This window comes from Oryctolagus cuniculus, chromosome 1 (assembly GCF_964237555.1).
Source record: "Oryctolagus cuniculus chromosome 1, mOryCun1.1, whole genome shotgun sequence".
Classification (NCBI taxonomy): domain Eukaryota; kingdom Metazoa; phylum Chordata; class Mammalia; order Lagomorpha; family Leporidae; genus Oryctolagus; species Oryctolagus cuniculus.
The window spans coordinates 230686863-230702612 of NC_091432.1; the positions used below are offsets into that span (position 1 = coordinate 230686863).

The window sequence follows — 15750 nt, forward strand, 5'->3', positions numbered from 1 at the left end:
CGCCCCGAGCCCCCGGGACCAGGCAGAGAACGGGAGTTTGTCCCCGACAGCTGGAGCAGAGAGCACCGTGGGCGTGGGAGGCCTCCCAGCTCCTCACCCAGCCGGCAGCACGTGGGAGGTGACAGAAGATGTGGCAAAACAACGCCCACCGCAGCAGCAGCCAGCTGCTTGCTGCCGGGCCACCCGGCCTCCTGAGGACTGGTCAGATGGCGGAGGCCGTCCCTGGAGAGGTGCCTGGGACGAGAAGCTGGGTCCCAAGGCTTCCAGCACCAAGCTACCCTGGTGGGTGCCTCCAACGGTTTTAGCTCTGCCCCTGGCATTAGTGTTTATAAATGTTTTGGGATCTTTTCAGAGTTTGGGGAAAGCTCCAGATCTGCCAGTCAGCAAAACTCACAGATTGCGTATGGTTTCAGAAGGTACATGGACCCCAACTCCAGGCTGTGGACCCCCCAGCTGTAAGAGAGTCCTGACGGAAGGAGTCATTAGTAACAGTTGGGTACCCGGAGCTCTTCCCGAGTGCCGGGTGCTGTTCCAAGCCCTGCCCGCCTCTTTCCACACCTGATTCTCTGACCCTCCTGTGAGGCAGGCAGTAGTCACCCCACTTCACAGGTGAAGGGGCCGGAGCTGGGATGCTGGGAGTGGCCCTCAGAGCGTGGGGCAGCACGAGTACATGCTGGCAGGTGCCGTCCAGGGCCACACTCTCAAGCCTTCCTCCTTTTCGAAACCAGAGTGAACTTGCAGGGAGCGGCCCAGGCCTGCTGAGCTCGGCACCCGAGGACTGCGTTTCTTATCTTTGCCAGTGGCCAGGCAAAAATGTGCAGGTCTTTTGCCAAGTGTTCTAGCTTCTGAGAGCCTCTTGGGTGTCCTTTGCCCATCTTCCGACCACTGTAGTGCTGATGGTGGTGTGGTTACCCAGGAGCAGCGAGAAATCTGCACGGGGAGGCACGCAGGGCACAGTGACAGAGCTGGAACGCTTGTACGGGAGCAGCCCCGCGAAACCTGCGTGCGTAACGTGAGAAAGGCAGAGACCAATCTACGGCCACATCGCGGACGTAACACCCTCGAGGAGGCCAGGGAGGCGCGGTGGAGGAAGGCGAGGTGTGGGGCTGCAGAAAGGGACCCACACTTGGGGGCTGGAGCTCTCGGCTCAAGGCTTGGGGTGACTTTGAGGGAGGAGCCTTGGTTTCTTTTGTAAAACAGGGAAGGACCCCTCGCTGGGCTGCGCGTCTCCCGTACACTGACTCACACTCACATACTCCTACACGTGCACCCACACTCTCGCACACACACATCTATGTTGCTGTGTGCTTTCTAACTTCCAAGAATAAGTGTAAGATTATTTACTAATCGATGTTTCCCATGGCCATGTTTTAAGGCAGAATATCAGTGGAGATGGCCACACGGATATATTGAAATGAGGAGTGGAAATCGTTTTGTTAACAAAACCGAATTTTCCACGTGCGGTAGGAACCCCAACCCCAACCCCAACCCCAACCCCAACCCCAACCCTAACCCTAACCCTGTCCCCTTGAAGCTGTGCAGATGCCCAGCGCCGTGCGGCCGCGCTCCCTGCTCACGGGGCTGCCCTGCCCGGAGCTCCCGGCAGCTCTGACTCCCCTGCGCCTCGGCTCAGAGGTGGTGAGTGCCCCAGTGTCACCTCTACAAAGACCGCATTTAGACCGCGGCGAGCTGCAGCCAGACTGTTCCACGTGAAAAGAAGTGCAGCTGCCGTGACTGCTGAGGGGGTGTGGCTCCTCAGAAAGGCAGCAAGAGTGTGGAAAGCCCACGGGGTCTGGAGCCTGGAGGCCAGGGAGGAGGGATGACGGCCAGTGGGAACGGAGGTTCGCCCTCAGACCCCAGGTGAGTGTTGGCGGTGGTCACGTTTGGGGGCCAAGTCCCCTCCCTGCCTCCATCCTCCTTTCTCGGGTTCCTGACACAAGCATTAAGCACACATGGCACACAGGGTGCCCACTACCCAGCAGCCGTGTGAGGCAAGGCCTTTCTGTAGGGCCTGACCTGCCCAGGCACGGTCTCCTCTCTTGGGTCTGCCTCACTCACCCGCCCAGGCCCACAGACCGCGCCAGCTTCCCGTGCAGCGAGCCCTCGTGCAGTGGCTCTGCGGATGGCTCCCCTCGCAGCCAGAGCCAAGAAGCGGGCCTGTGTGGGCAGGAGGCTGGGCCCAGGGTGCAGGAAGAGTAGCAGGATCTGTCCCGTGTCGGTCGGCAGTGTCACAGGCTGAGGACCCGCCCCCTTCGGCCACACGGGGCCCTGGGACCTGTTCCTGAGAACATTCGAGTCCCTGTGCCGGCCCTGGGGGAGGCTTCCGTGACGTCTTGTTGTGCTTTGGCGTGAGGGCTGTGTGCTGTTTGTGGTTATTCCCACCAGTGACGTGTCTCCAGAAGTTCTCTGCGGCTCTCCCTGAGACGGCATGATTTTTCCGGCAAGAGAACTGAGTTGTTGTTGAGATCGGATCTGGAGTTTCCCACCGGAATGAACGTTTCTGAGCGGCAGGGCACGTGGGCTGCTCAGCCGCGAGTCGGGCCTCACCGGGCGTCCTGTGGGGCAGGAGGACAGACGGGGGCCAGCGGCAGCCAGGAGCAGTGACACCCTCCGGAAGGCTGGGTGGAATAGTGCTGTGGTTAGGGCCAGTGCGTTCCGTGTCAGTCCCCTCCTGGCAGCACAGTAACCTGGACGCAGGAAGTGCGTGCATGTCCTTTGAGGTGTCCCCATCTCCTGCCCAGCCCTGGGCGGACAGCGGGGATCTCACTTCTGACTGTCCCAGGGAAGGGATCCCAAGGGACACGCCTGCTCTCCCGGCCACTTTAGTCCTCAGCCGACAGGCACGGTGCCCGGGGCTAGTGAGCTTTTCGGGACTTTATGAACATGTTTGAGGCCTTATAATAAAAAACTTATTGGCTCTAAAATATGAAAGGAAAACTGTAAAATTGCAATTTATTAGTACATAATTAAGTTTCTGCCAAGTGTTACATTTTGTCAGGTTCGCTAATTGTTAGATTTAGTCTCCATAAAAAACACTACTGCTTTTGAAAGCAACTTGTAGGTTAGATTTTTCTCACTTCCCAAGAATTCCTGAACACGCCTGATGTTTGCGGAGAAATCAGAGCCAGCCATAAAGTAATTGAGTTACTCTTAGCCAAATAATTTCAAGAGCAAAATTGTCAAAATATCCTTTTGAAGCTCTTACAGTAAAAATTATATTAGACGTGTGAGGGGAGTGTGTCTCAGCCCGTTCAGTGCCGTCCAAATTCGCCTGGAGTTAAGAGATCTGAGGGCCACGGAGGGCTCAGAGGGGTCCTGTTCCCACCCATTTTGGCCACAGAACCAACAGATGTCGCGGTGTTGGTTTTTGAAGGAGACTGAGAAGCATGGGCCTGTGTCTGGGTTTTCATCAGGGCAGTTGGGCAGGAGGACAACTAGGGGCTCGAAAGCGGGTTCAAAAAGACGAGGCGTCAGACTGGAAGGGGCTCCCTGTGCACAGAGATGAGCGGCTCGCCGGGCTCCCTGGGTGAGGAGGTCGTAGGACATGGAGGTGGGTGGTTCCCCAAGCCCCCCGCGGCTCTGATGAGTTCACGGGGGGGTGGGGGGCCCTTGACTCGTCTTGCCCCGCAGGGTGAGCTCCTCTTCCATATGCCCTTGGTCCAGATGCTTCCCAGGGAGAGCGGAGGCTGAGCGAGGGTGATGGCGGGGGCCTCTCAGAGACCGTCTCCGGTGTTCATGTCAGCAGCCTGGCTGCCCGCTCCTTCACCACCGTGGACACAGACCCCGAGAGGCACGCGCCGTGACTGTCGCCACGCTGAGCTCAGCACCGGGCCCAGCAGTCCCAGCCGCTTGCTCTTCCACACTCAGCAGGGCAACACTAGCTCAGTTCCGCTTTGTCTTGCTTTCGGCGGCATCCCGGGGCTCTGATGCCATCTGCCACACAGATGGACTCTTCCCTAGCCGTCCCTCCGTGGGACTGGAGGGCTGGCGCAGGTACCCGATCTCCAGGGTCTTCTTGCATCACTGTCGTCTGCCGAGCGCTACTGTTGGGATTTCCAGGCCGCGGGTCTCAGCAGTGACAAGTGGCAGTCACCTCCCATGGCTGCGTGTGCCCTGAGCGCTCGGCTGGGCGTCCTCATGGAGCGCCGTCGGCCTCACGCCTGGGGCATTCCAGCTCTCTCAAAAGGCTCTTTGTGATCCGCTCCCCCGAGGGCTGGTGCAGGAGGAAGAGAAAGCAGAGGAGGAAGGCGGCCCCCTCCGGGACTGAGTTCCAGGCGGAAACCATCTTCCAGCCTGGCCATCTTCCCTAAGTGGCCTTTGTTTGGGAAGAAGCTAGCGAAAGAATGCCCTTTGAAATATCACTGGATTACGTAATGTGTCAGGAATCTGGGAATCTTGTTTTTGTTTAGCAGAACTTTTTGGGGGGTGGGGGTGGGGAACGGTCTTCCATGGAAGCTGCGCCCGCTCCGGAGGCGGGAACCTGGCAAGCTCTCCCTTGGACAGGGAAGGCCCGGTCTCCTCCCTCCTCCCTGTACTCGCACACCTGCCGGGCCCTGCTGGGGCTGCCGCACCCTTGTTCATCCGCACCGATGCTTGCCCGACCTCCTCAGAGGGTGGAATCCACAGTGTCGGGCGTTTCGTTCTCGATTATAAAACACAGTGCTGTGGGGGGAGCCACGTCTGACGTCGGCGTTTCCTGCCTTCGAGGCTGAGAGCAAACACAAGGCAGCACCCACCCCGGAAGAGGCTTGTCCTCACTCTCCAGGTCTCCCTGCCTGCGGCCCGAGAGCCGTGGTGAGGATGCTGGCTGCCGAGGCTCGGGTGCCGTGGGGTTGAACTGCATTCAGGTGGCAGTGAGGCGATGGGGTTGCTGCCCACGGTGGCCCCAGGAAGCGTCTCTGCTGACTTCCCCGTGGTTACAGCTAACATGGAAAGGTGCCAGGCCCTCCGGCTGCCGAGTGGCAGCAGCCCCGGTTCGGGTTGGCTGAGGACTAAGTGAAGCTTGTCTGCAGCTTGCGTCTGCTTTCCTGGGAGTTGGGAGACCTGTTATAGTTTCCCGGGCAGAGTTGGGGTGGCTCCAGCAGGGCCTGGGGGAGGTGGCAGCATTTGGGGGAGTGGGGGAGAGCTCACGGCAACAGTGTTTGTGTCACTGGAGCCGTGAGCACTCCAGCGCCACCCCTCCCTGCTCTGTTGCCCCATTCTGAGGAGCTGCCCCCAGCCTGGTACCAGGCGCTGGCCACAGAGGGTTGGGTGTCCTGGCTACTGGGGCTGCGCCAAGCGTTCCTGGTGGTTTTCACACCGGTTCCCCCCCAGCCTCTCCGTGCCATGGCGGGGCATCCCAGAGCAGTTAAGAGGGACTCGGGCTTGAACCGCTTCGTAGCTGTGTATTCTTGGCAGCTCTGCCTGACCTCTCTGTGTCACTGGGTCCTGGCAGTCACAGGTGCAGGGGCTGATCCTGGCCCTGTCCCCACAGGCTCCGTGACGGGAAGGCTGTCCTGGGGGAGCCAGGAGGCCCTAGCAGTTCTGATGTTTCTGGTTTTATGGCTCTTTCTTCATCCCTTGGGGAACAAACTGAGCTGGTGGAGTTCTCTTTCTCAGGGGAAAAATAGCCAGAAGCATCCACTCCTGTTGTTCTCCAGAGACTTGTTTCCGACAAGGCCGCGCTGGGGCAGCTGCGTGTCCTCCGTTGTCAGCCCCTCGGACAGGCGCTGTGGCAGGAGGCTGGTGTGTGTGTGAGCTGAGAAACAGTGGTCCGGGCCTCCCAGAGTCCAGGTGCCCGTGCTGGCCTTTCTCTCTGACAGCCAGCAGGACCCATGGGGAGAGAGGGCCCCCGGCTTTATCACATCCCTACCAGAACAGCCCCGAGAGCGCCAGGACAAAGCCCAGGTGAGAAGCCAGGAGCTGCCCGGGTCTCTCATCTTGTGCTCTGGGCAGGCGCACCTGGCCTAGGGCCAGCCAACGGCTGCCTCACTGGGGCTGGGAACAGCGGTTCCAAGAATGTAGCCTCAGATAAGCAGCCGTGGCTCCTGGGGTCCCCTGGGGGAGGGCATGCTGCAGGCTGAGCTGCCCAGACAATGAGGAAAAGAGCCAGGCTCCGAGGCTGCTGAATGCCGGACTTAGGGGCTGCCAAGGCTGGGGTACAAAGGTGTTTCTGGCGGAGGCTGTGTTGGGGGAGGGCACAGAGAGGGGTTTGTCTTCCTGGACCAGGACCGGCCTGGAGGTCTCAAACAGTCCTGATAAGAGCTCTCTGCTGAGTGGCTGGGCCGCTGCTGTGCAGAGACTGTCTGCTGCTTGCTCCCCCTCCCCCAGCCACCCTCCTCCCAGGCCCCAGGGGTCAGGTCCCGGCCCCTGGGGAGGCTTTGCTTTGATACTAAAAAGGCAGTCAGAACGCGGGTCACCTCTGTGACGGACCCGCGCCCTGCTGCCCCGCGTGCTGTGCAGGATCCCCGGGTCGGGCAGCCCACCCTGGATTGTGACGTGAAGCAGCGCGGGGCTGGGACGGTTTGAGGGGCCGAGAGTGGGGCCGTGCTTCTGGGTCTTGGGACGGACCCCTCGACTTGGTTACCTGCTTCCCAACCTGCCAAGCTCCAACAGATCCTCTAAGACGCAAGACACAGCCCCGGCCCGGCCAGCCCTTCCCCTCCCAGCATGCAGACTCAGCCGTACCGCCTTGGGGTCCCGGCGCCCCTCGCATGTCCCTTTGTGGGGCACCCATCACACGCCTAGAGTTTGCCACGGTGGCCTCACAGCCCGGTGTTCCTCACCGCTGGCTGCAGCTGCTTTGTTAATTCTCACAGTTTTACAAACTCTGGCCCTGACGGATGCTGCTCCCCAGGGAGTTCCTTGCTCAGATCTGCTGTGTGCTGATTTCAAGGCTCAGGAATGCGAGGTGCTGGCCGGTCCCGGGTGCCTTCTCCAGCCTGCCACCTCCAGCCCAGGCCTAGTGCTGTGACCTTCACAAAGTAAGGGCTGGGCCGATGCTGACGGCCCCCCGGGGAAGAGCCCTCCGTGCTTCACTGTGCTGAGTTTCCACAACATAACTCTGCAAGTTCATGACTCTTGCCCCCATTTTACAGAGTAGAAAATCGAGGCGTGAAGGAGTTAAATAACTTTGCCCTGAGCCAACAGCCGACAAGAGGGGAAGCCCAGGTGCAAACTCGGGTCTTCATGCATACACCATGTATCTGCCAGCCTCGTTCAAGCCCAGGAATGTCCCACAGTCATTGTGTTAGAAGCCAGAGATGCTTAGGCAAGAGATGTTGGGTAACCACCGAGGCCGGCCTGACTCATTCAGGATTATGATCGCATTCAGCTGAGCTGCTTGTGGTGTCCACGGGTACGCTTTGGCCCCTGGGTCGTCCGCCAGGACATAGTAAGGCGTCCTGCCCTTTTTTTTTGGGAGCCTCTGACCTGAGGCAGACATGTCCACACATGAGCTAAGACAGGGATTGTTTGTTTATCTCGCTCTCCTTGTTTTACGATGAAGAGACCAAGATCAAAGGGGACCCGAAGCTTTACGTGGCTCAGCGCTGTGTGCCGAACGCACTTCTTTGCGGGATTTCACTCCATAGCAATGGCGGCTGGGGACAGCCTGCCTGAGGCTCCCAAGGACGAAACTGAGGTCCACAGGGGAAAAACAACTTGCCTGAGGAGGGGCCAGGACCGGAATCCAGGCCCCTCCATTCCGAAGCACCTGCTCTCACCCCTGCCCCTGGCCTCCGGCCCAGTGCCTCCCACAGAGGTACTGTGTGGATGCCCCACCCTGCCTCTCACCATCTCTGCCAGTGCACGGCACCGCCCACTTGGCACTAGCACCCTCCGGCACGCAGGGTCAGCCCCTTTCTGGAGTACTGATGGCTTCTGTTAAAAAGTGTTGAAACGAGTGTAAACAGGACATTTTCAGGAGAAAGATCTCTCTTGGCTTATACAACATGGCGGCACCAGAAGCTTTGATGTGGAGCAGGCACGAGTTTGGTTTTTGCAGAGTTGGAAAACATTGTTCTTGTGTGGCATCCTGCTTGGGAGGCTGGTGTGTCCTGGGGGCGGGGGGGCTCTCTGTCTGCTCCCCCGGGAGTGAGGACTCCCGGAGTCCCCCAGTGCAGAGGAGCCAGCCCCAGAGTTAAAGTGCAGAGGCCTGAGTTCCAGTGCAGCCGGGGAGCCGGGCACTTAACCCGTCCCCAGGGAGCTGCAGGGTCGACTGTGTAACATACGTGAAGGTGGCGGGGGCCCTGTTGTGGTCACACTTCCAGCTGTGCCCTCCCCGCGGCGGTGCTCTGAGAACCGCGCATTTCAAGGTGAAGTGTGCACCTAGGAGTCTATAGAAGCATCATGGAAAATTCCAGGCAGCAGGGACCCCAGGAAACGCGTGGCCGCAGAGTCTCCCCCCCGCCCCCACTGCCCCCGTGCTGTGTCTCAGACTTTTCACGGGACAACACCTTCCTTTGCAGAGGCGCGGCCGGCACCTGAGCTGGCAGCAGGGGCTCCCTGGCTGCTGACAGAGCGTTTTGTGCAAAGCCGGGAAGCCTGCAGGCGCCAGAGAACCTTTGCCCTCCTCCGAGACTCCCTGTTTCCTGGTTCTACCTTTGGGCATCCATCTAAGGAATGTGGTCCCTCCCCCGCCCTGCCCCCCCGCCCATGCCCCCCATGCACGCCAGCCCCTGCGGCTCAGCCCAAGGGATTACGCAAGTCCCTGGCCCAGCTTCAGCCGGCCGCGGCTTTCCCCCCACGTGCGATCACAGCCAAGGGGACCCGGGCGCCTGGCTCTGAGGCCCTTTGCGTGGCCCGGGACCCCAGGGCCAGGGGACTTACCCGACGGCTTGTCTGTGGAGGAGGGGAGGCTGGTAAGGACGGGCATGGTGGGCAGAGGGGGCGGCAGCACCTTCAAGTTCTGGTCGCTCTGGATCTCGTTGGTGGAGATCTGGTTGATGATGCGGTTGTAGGTGGGCGGCTGGTAGGCGCGCGGCGGGGCGGCGGGCGGCGGCTGGGGCACTGGCCTGGCGGCGGGCGCCCGCTGGCAGTGCTCCTCCAGCTGCGCGATGGTCTCGGACTGGTTGTGGGCCAGCGTGGCCAGGTGCTGGTACTTGTGCTCCAGGTCCTTGTACTTGCTGGCCAGCTGCAGCATGTCGGCCGTCTGGTTGAGGATGCGGTTCTCCAGCTGCGAGAGCTCCAGCGCGTTGTCGCGCTTGCGGATGATCTCGTGCAGCAGCTGCATGTAGAGCTGCGTGACGCGCGAGTTCATGTTGCGGCTCTCCTTGCGCAGCAGCTTCACCTCGCTCACGATGCCGCCGTCCACCTCCACCAGCTGCTGCAGCGTCTCGATCTGCCGCTTCTGCTTCAGCAGCTCGCTGTTGAGAAGCTCCAGCTCCTGCTTGTGCACCCGGTTCTCCAGCAGCACCTCGGGCTCCTTGGAGTTGACGCAGATGGCGCCCGTGACCCGCTGCTGGGGCACGATGAAGGTGTAGGTGCACTTGTCCGAGGACTCGCCCGCCCGCTTGTACCTGTTCAGGTAAATGAACTCTCGGGGCGAGCCCTCCTCTGTGCCCTCAAAGCCGTCCTCGGGGTCAGCGGCGGCTCCCAGGGCGGCCAGCAGCCCCAGCCACCAGCACGTCGCGCTCAGCGGCTTCATGGTCTTCGCAAAATGGCGCTCCCTTACGCTTTGTGATTGGAGTCTGAAGAAAGCCTGAAAGTACACAGAGGAGAGGATCAGCGGCGGGCCCAGCACGGCCCGTGACCCGCGCCGTCACAATCCCGGCCTTCCCGTCGGGCACCGCGTCCCAAAAGCATAGCTTCAGAGGAGGACAGCTGTTCCGGAAGTGACAGGACATGGCAGGCCCGGTGGGAATGGGAAATGCAGGGGATGGGCCCAGGGCATCCGAAGGCCGGAGGCCATGGCCCTGCCACTCCCTGAGACAGCTGCAGTGCCCAGAGCCTGAGAGCCACGTCCGGGCGGCTTGAAACTAGGCAGGGGAGGGCGAGGGAGGGTGGTCTGGCTTTCCTCCCAAGCCCCTGCCCTCGCCGTGACACGTGTCCCACTAGAGTTTGATCTCTACTCCACTGTCGGCTCCGTGGGGGCAGGTCGTGTGCCGGTGCAGCCTGTGTCCCCGGAATGTCGCGCTGGGCAAGGCTTTGGGAGAACGTTTGTTAAAGGAGTGAGGGGCTAGGCGCAGTGTGGGATGCGCCCAGTTTGTAGTGGACAGTGTCAGTAGGAGGCTGTGTCCGGTCACGTGGCTCTGGTCTGTGTTAGCCGAGCGACAGAGCCCCAAACAGGAACAAACAACTGAGCTCCTCCAGAGCCAAAAATGTGCAACAGCGGCGACGGCACGGACTGCTCACTGCTCTGTGATTACACCAGACGGGGGCAGGCACAGACACGTGTCCCCGGGTCCGGCCGGTTCTTCTCGTGGGCCGCTCATCCCTGCACCGGAGGCCTGCACCGGCAGTGTGTGGTATGCGGGGGCCCGGCTGCAGGCCGTGCAGAGCCATCTCCTGCCCTCACGGGGCCCCCACCTCATTCCCCAGTCCCCAAGTGCCGTGACACGGAGATAGCACGCGTGTGACTGGGTACAACAGGGCACTGACCTAATGGAGGGCTCAGGGACGCGTCCCTGAGAAAGTGACCTCTGGGCTGACCCCGGAGGGATGAGTAGGAGTCAGGCAGGCCACGCCAGGCCCCAGCAGCCCTCCCCGTCCACTCCCCCATCATCACATCATGTGTCCCCTACAGACGAGCTGTAATGCTGTTCACTTCAAAGAAGACCCTTTCCAGACCTCCTGTCCCCTCTCCCGCTACTGTCCCATGTCTCTACTCCCCTCCAAAGAGCAGGCCACAACCCCCGTTTCCAGAAAGCTCCTCCTGCTGTTGTCTCTCGAGCCCACCCCCAGCAGGCCTTGCTGCCCCTTCCCCTCTCAGTGCCCTGTGAGGCAAGGTCACTGCTGGCCTCCGTCTCCCAGGGGGCATGGCCAGCTTTTGGTTCTCATCCACACTCCGCCTGTCGGCCCTGGGGGCGTGGTGATGGCTCCTTTCTAGAATTCCTTTCCAGAGGGCCCCGTGCCCTCCCGCCGCTCAGGCCGCCCCTCAGCCGTCTTCCTCCCTCCGTCCTCAGACTCCCCTCCGCCTCCAGCATCCCACCTAGGCTTGCACTCATGTGCAGCTCTGTAGCCCGCACTCTCCCAGGACCACACGCGGCCACGCCCACAGCCCCGGGCCACGCCCACTGGGCACATCACACTCACTGAGCCACCAGCCCTGGCTGCCGCACGCCTGCATCTCCGCCTGCCCACCCGGCCTTAACCGTGTTCACAGGAGGCAGTTCTGGTTGCTCAGGCCGAAAACCTGAAAGCCTCAGCTCTGTTTCTTTCCTGCCACACGCCCAACTCAGCACCAAGTCCCGAGACGCCGTCCTGGAAGTGGCCCCAGAGCTCTGCCTCCCTGCAGAGCAGCAGGACCCCAGAGCAGCAGGCCTTCCCCACCGCCTGCTCTCCTGACCCCTGCCTGCTCTCCCTACAGTCTGTCCTGAAGTGGTTCTAATTTATCTATTTATCTTAGAGGTAGAATTACAGAGAGAGGGAAAGACAGAGAGAGTCTTCCATCTGCTGGTTCACTCCCCTAATGGCTGCAGTGGCTGGAGCTGTGCCGATCTGAGGCCAGGAGCCAGGAGCTTCTTCCAGGTCTCCCATGTGAGACTGGGGCCATCTTCCACTGCTTTCCCAGGCCATCAGCAGAGAGCTGGATCAGAAGAGGAGCAGCTGGGACACGAACCAGCACCCATATGGGATGCTGGCACCGCAGGCAGAGGCTTAGCCTACTAGGCCACAGCGCCAGCCCCAAAATGCTCCTTTTTAAAAAGCCAAATTGGGTCAGTCTTCTGCTCAAACTCCCCACTGGCCGCAGGTCTTGGGGAGAGAAGCCGGTGGTCTCTCAGGCCCTCCCTGATACGGCCCCTGCCGCTTCCCTGGCCCATCTCCCGACCCTCCCCTCTCCTGAGTCTGTGGAGGGGCTCCTTCTCAGTCAGATCCGCCGTGCTCGTTTAAGCTCCGGAATGCGCTGTCCCTCACTGCACCCCGCCAGTGTGAGCTCATGAGCGTGGGGGCGTCTGCGTGGCCACTGCTCCAGTTGCAGCGCCCAGCTTGTAGCCTGGCATGCCTGGAGCCCAGCGAACTCTTGCTGACGGAAGGCCGAGAGCCCGGCCCGCAGTTCCCTGGAGGCGGCGGTGCTGGGGCTGCCCGAGGTGGGATATTTGCTAGTAACGTCCACTCTGTGCCCACCCCTGTGCTGACCATTTTGCAGATGTTTCCCTCTCTCCGGGGTTCTCACAGTGTCCCTCTGAGGGAGATGCTGTTGGGATTTGCATTGTACAGATGGGGAAACAGGCTGAGAGGCTCTGACTGGCCCAGGATCACAGAGGGGAGGGTGGCAGGGCCGAGACTCAGCCCCGGTCCTGTGGATGCTAACCTTCCGGCTCTTATGCCGACACAGGAGTGTGCTTACTCTGGTTTTAAGTAGTTAAAAAGCCTTAGCGTCACCATTTCTGCTTTCACACCTTCATCTCGGGGGGAATAACAACCGGCACGCAGGACCTAAGAGTTCTGTCCACCCTGGACCCCTTGGGAGCCTCTCCGGCAAGCGCAGACCGAATGCTCCCAGGGCCAGGCCCAGCTGTTTTCCTCTAGAACTACGAAGTCCACGCAGGGTCCCAATGGACAGCGCACGCCTCTCCAGCCACACAAAGGTGTGCGAGAGCTTCTGCCAGGAGGTGGGGCTGCAGTGACGTCAGTGGAAACCGGCCGAGTTTGGAAGTGTTTGCCTGGTTTCCAAGAGCCCTTTGACCCATCCCTGGCCACACCCGCCTGAGAACAATGGGGAGGAGCCACCCTCGGGGGGGGGGGGGGGCGGGCCTACTGGGCACCTTCTGCAGGCTGCTCACCTGTGGCAGCTGGGGACAAACCCCTCCCTGTGCCGGGGGCAGAGGTGCCATCCCCCATCCTGGCCAGGAGACTGCCAGAGGCCCTGGAGGCAGCCCGTCTCCAGGAAAAGTTTTGTTTCCAAAGTTCTGTTGCTTCCCAAGTGCGGGCACCCACAACTTCTAGGTGAAGCTCCTGCCCTTGGACTTGAGGTCTCGAAGTCTGAGCCTCTTTTGCGGAAATGAGGCGACTGCTCCCCCTTGCACACTGGGTAGGCAGCGTGGAAGCACTTCAGAGACCAGAGATCAGGACAGCATGGGGTTGACACTATCCCGGGAGCAAGGAAGCAGTGGCCGCACAAGCCTACAGTGCAGGGCGCCCAGTGGCGGGCCAGAAGGCACCTGCACTTCACTGCCTCCTCAGGTCCTCACTGTCATCCACATCCTTGTTATCCCCACTGGACCCTCCTCACAGAGCAGGGCTCTGGCAGGAGGCCAGCTAGTCCTACCCCCAGCCTGGAAGCCGTCCACTGGGCAGACCGGGCCCCAGCTGGCCTGGCCTTCCTCATGTCTTGCCCAGGGCCAGCACAGGGTAGGGAAGCTGGAGACATGACTGCATGATCATGACCCTTGAGGTCTTGAGAGGGGCAGACGAAAGATCTAGCACTCTTGGAAGTTCCCGCCCACACAGGGCTGCGGGTCCTGGGGCCCTCTGTGTTCACCGTGTCGGGCCAGATGGTTCCAGATCAGAGCTTGGGCTTGGTATCGTGCCCATTGTGAGGGTGAGGAATTGGAAGCCCCAAGTGGTGTCAGGTAGCTGACTTGAGGTCACATTGATAGGACTGGGGCCAGGCTTGAAATTGCTGGATTCTGGGCCCCACTGGGAGCCAACTGGGCCCCAGGAAGGAAGGGGAGACCCGGGGCCCCGTGCTGGGTGCCCGACACCGTTGTCCCAGGTAATCAGCGGTCAGTGGAGAACCTGCCACCCTGACAGGCAGAGCGACTTGCCCAGGAACACAGGCGGGTCAGAGCCGGCACTACCAGTCTAGAACCTGGGCCAGCCTCACACCGACGGCTGCGCTCTTCATGCCGCACTTGGCCTCGGAATCATTTATTTTCCTTAAGGATTCCAAACACACACCACCCCCCCATACACACCGCCATTTTTTTGCCAATTTGGCAGTTCTTAATGGGCAGTAATGAGTTTGTTTACTTTTGCTCTCTTGATATTTATTCAACTAATTGCATCCCAAGAGACCCCCCCCCCCCACACACACACACACTACATTCCAGCCATCTTGGCCTGGAGAAGAACTCCGCTCCCCTCAAAGTGACGATCTGCAGCCCCTTCCTGTGACCAACAAAGAAAAGCAACATCCAACTGTTTTCCTTGGCTCCCAAATTAAAATAAAAACGACTCTTGAAATTGCTTTTCCACATTGTATCGTGAGGAGTTTCCATTATGCTAGGGTTTTCCCTCCCCACAAGGGAGGCTGTGTGACCAGGCCACGTGACAGCCCTGCTCACAGGGAGGTGGCTTCCCTAGGTTTGGGTCCCACCCAGCCTCCGGTGGGCTGCTTCCGAGTGTCCCCACTTGGCCGGGCGCAGCAGGGCCACACACCGCGCGTCCACATCCCTCTCACCACCGCGGCGCTCTGTGGGAAGAAATGTCGTCTTCATAAAACGGGGCTGTGTCCCGCCCTGTGGCTGACGCTGCTGGCCTGGGGTACACTGCTGAGTTCTCCCTGGAGAAGGGTAGGGCCGAGAGACATTGGGGTGATAAAAATCGTCCCAGCCAGTGGTCATCGCTGCTGCCCCGGCATTGCACGGCCGCCCTCTCTAGTAGTTCTGCCCGCGGCCCCAGCAGGGAGCCCTGTTACCTCGGGGCCTGCACACCTGGTGGCCCCCGTACATGCTGTGCCACTCCAGGGGACACAGCTCACACCCCTGGTCTTTGCAGTCGGGATGTTTGTACTAGAGCAGTACTGATCCCTCCCCCACCCCGCCGCCCTCAGGCCTGACGTCGGGGCTCGCATTGGTCCCTTTTACAGGTGGGGAAAGCTCTGTGGTCTGAAGACTGAGTCATCTGCCCACGAAGTGGCAGAGCTGGCAGGAGAACCCCCCCAAATACCACGCTATGAACGCAGAGAAACCAAAGTGCCGGGAGATCCCAGAGACAGGACCCTGACACTCTGGGCATCAGGAGGACAGGGTCCTGGGGCTGCAGACTCCAGGGACGCCTCTGGGTTTATTGTGGCTCTCTGAGCTGTTCCTTCCTCTGTCCAGGTTGTGGTCCTCCCCGAAGTATGCACAAAGGACAGGAATGCTCCCCCCACCACACGCGCACACACACGCGCATGCACACGCTCACGCACACGCTGCTTCCTTGGTCTGTGAGCATGGACAAAGGCGGGGGATGAGTCCAACCCGAGAAGCCCTTGTCGCCAAGGCAGGGAAGGCGTGGGCCCAGCTGGCCCTGACATCCGAAAGCGGAGAAGCGGGGAAGCTGGAATCCTGGGCTGTGCTGGAGTCCGTCGAGATCAGAGCAGGAGCGGAGATCGTGAGACCAACATGGGGACGAGGGGAATCTTTGGTGCTGGCCGGCTGTCGTTCCCGGGAAAGCTAGTTGGAAGGCACAGCTCGCTGGTGGAGTGGACCCAGACCAGTGTGTGAGGGGCCGGGCGAGGGGGCCTAGCCCAGGAGGAAAGTCCACAGAGGTCCTAGCTGGGGCACAGCACTACCAGCTGTCATTTGTTTGTTGTGCGTTCTTACAACCCTGTAAATAGAGAATCTCACGTCCCCGTGGCCCTGGTGGAGGCCTGGGGTCTCGTGCCATTGTTAACAGCGTCCG

General features: G+C 60.6%; 2 protein-coding genes across 21 annotated transcripts in view; one reads left to right on the plus strand and one right to left on the minus strand.

Annotated features, from left to right (window-relative positions):
- Positions 1-15750, plus strand: part of RALGPS1 (Ral GEF with PH domain and SH3 binding motif 1) — a 267729-nt gene that overhangs the window by 156812 nt on the left and 95167 nt on the right. The window lies entirely within an intron of this gene.
- Positions 1-15750, minus strand: part of ANGPTL2 (angiopoietin like 2) — a 28951-nt gene that overhangs the window by 8140 nt on the left and 5061 nt on the right. The window contains exon 2 of the mRNA XM_051855122.2: positions 8809-9679. Within this exon, the coding sequence (XP_051711082.1) occupies positions 8809-9625 (817 nt within the window). The 5' untranslated portion in view covers positions 9626-9679. The remainder of the gene's footprint in view (positions 1-8808; positions 9680-15750) is intronic.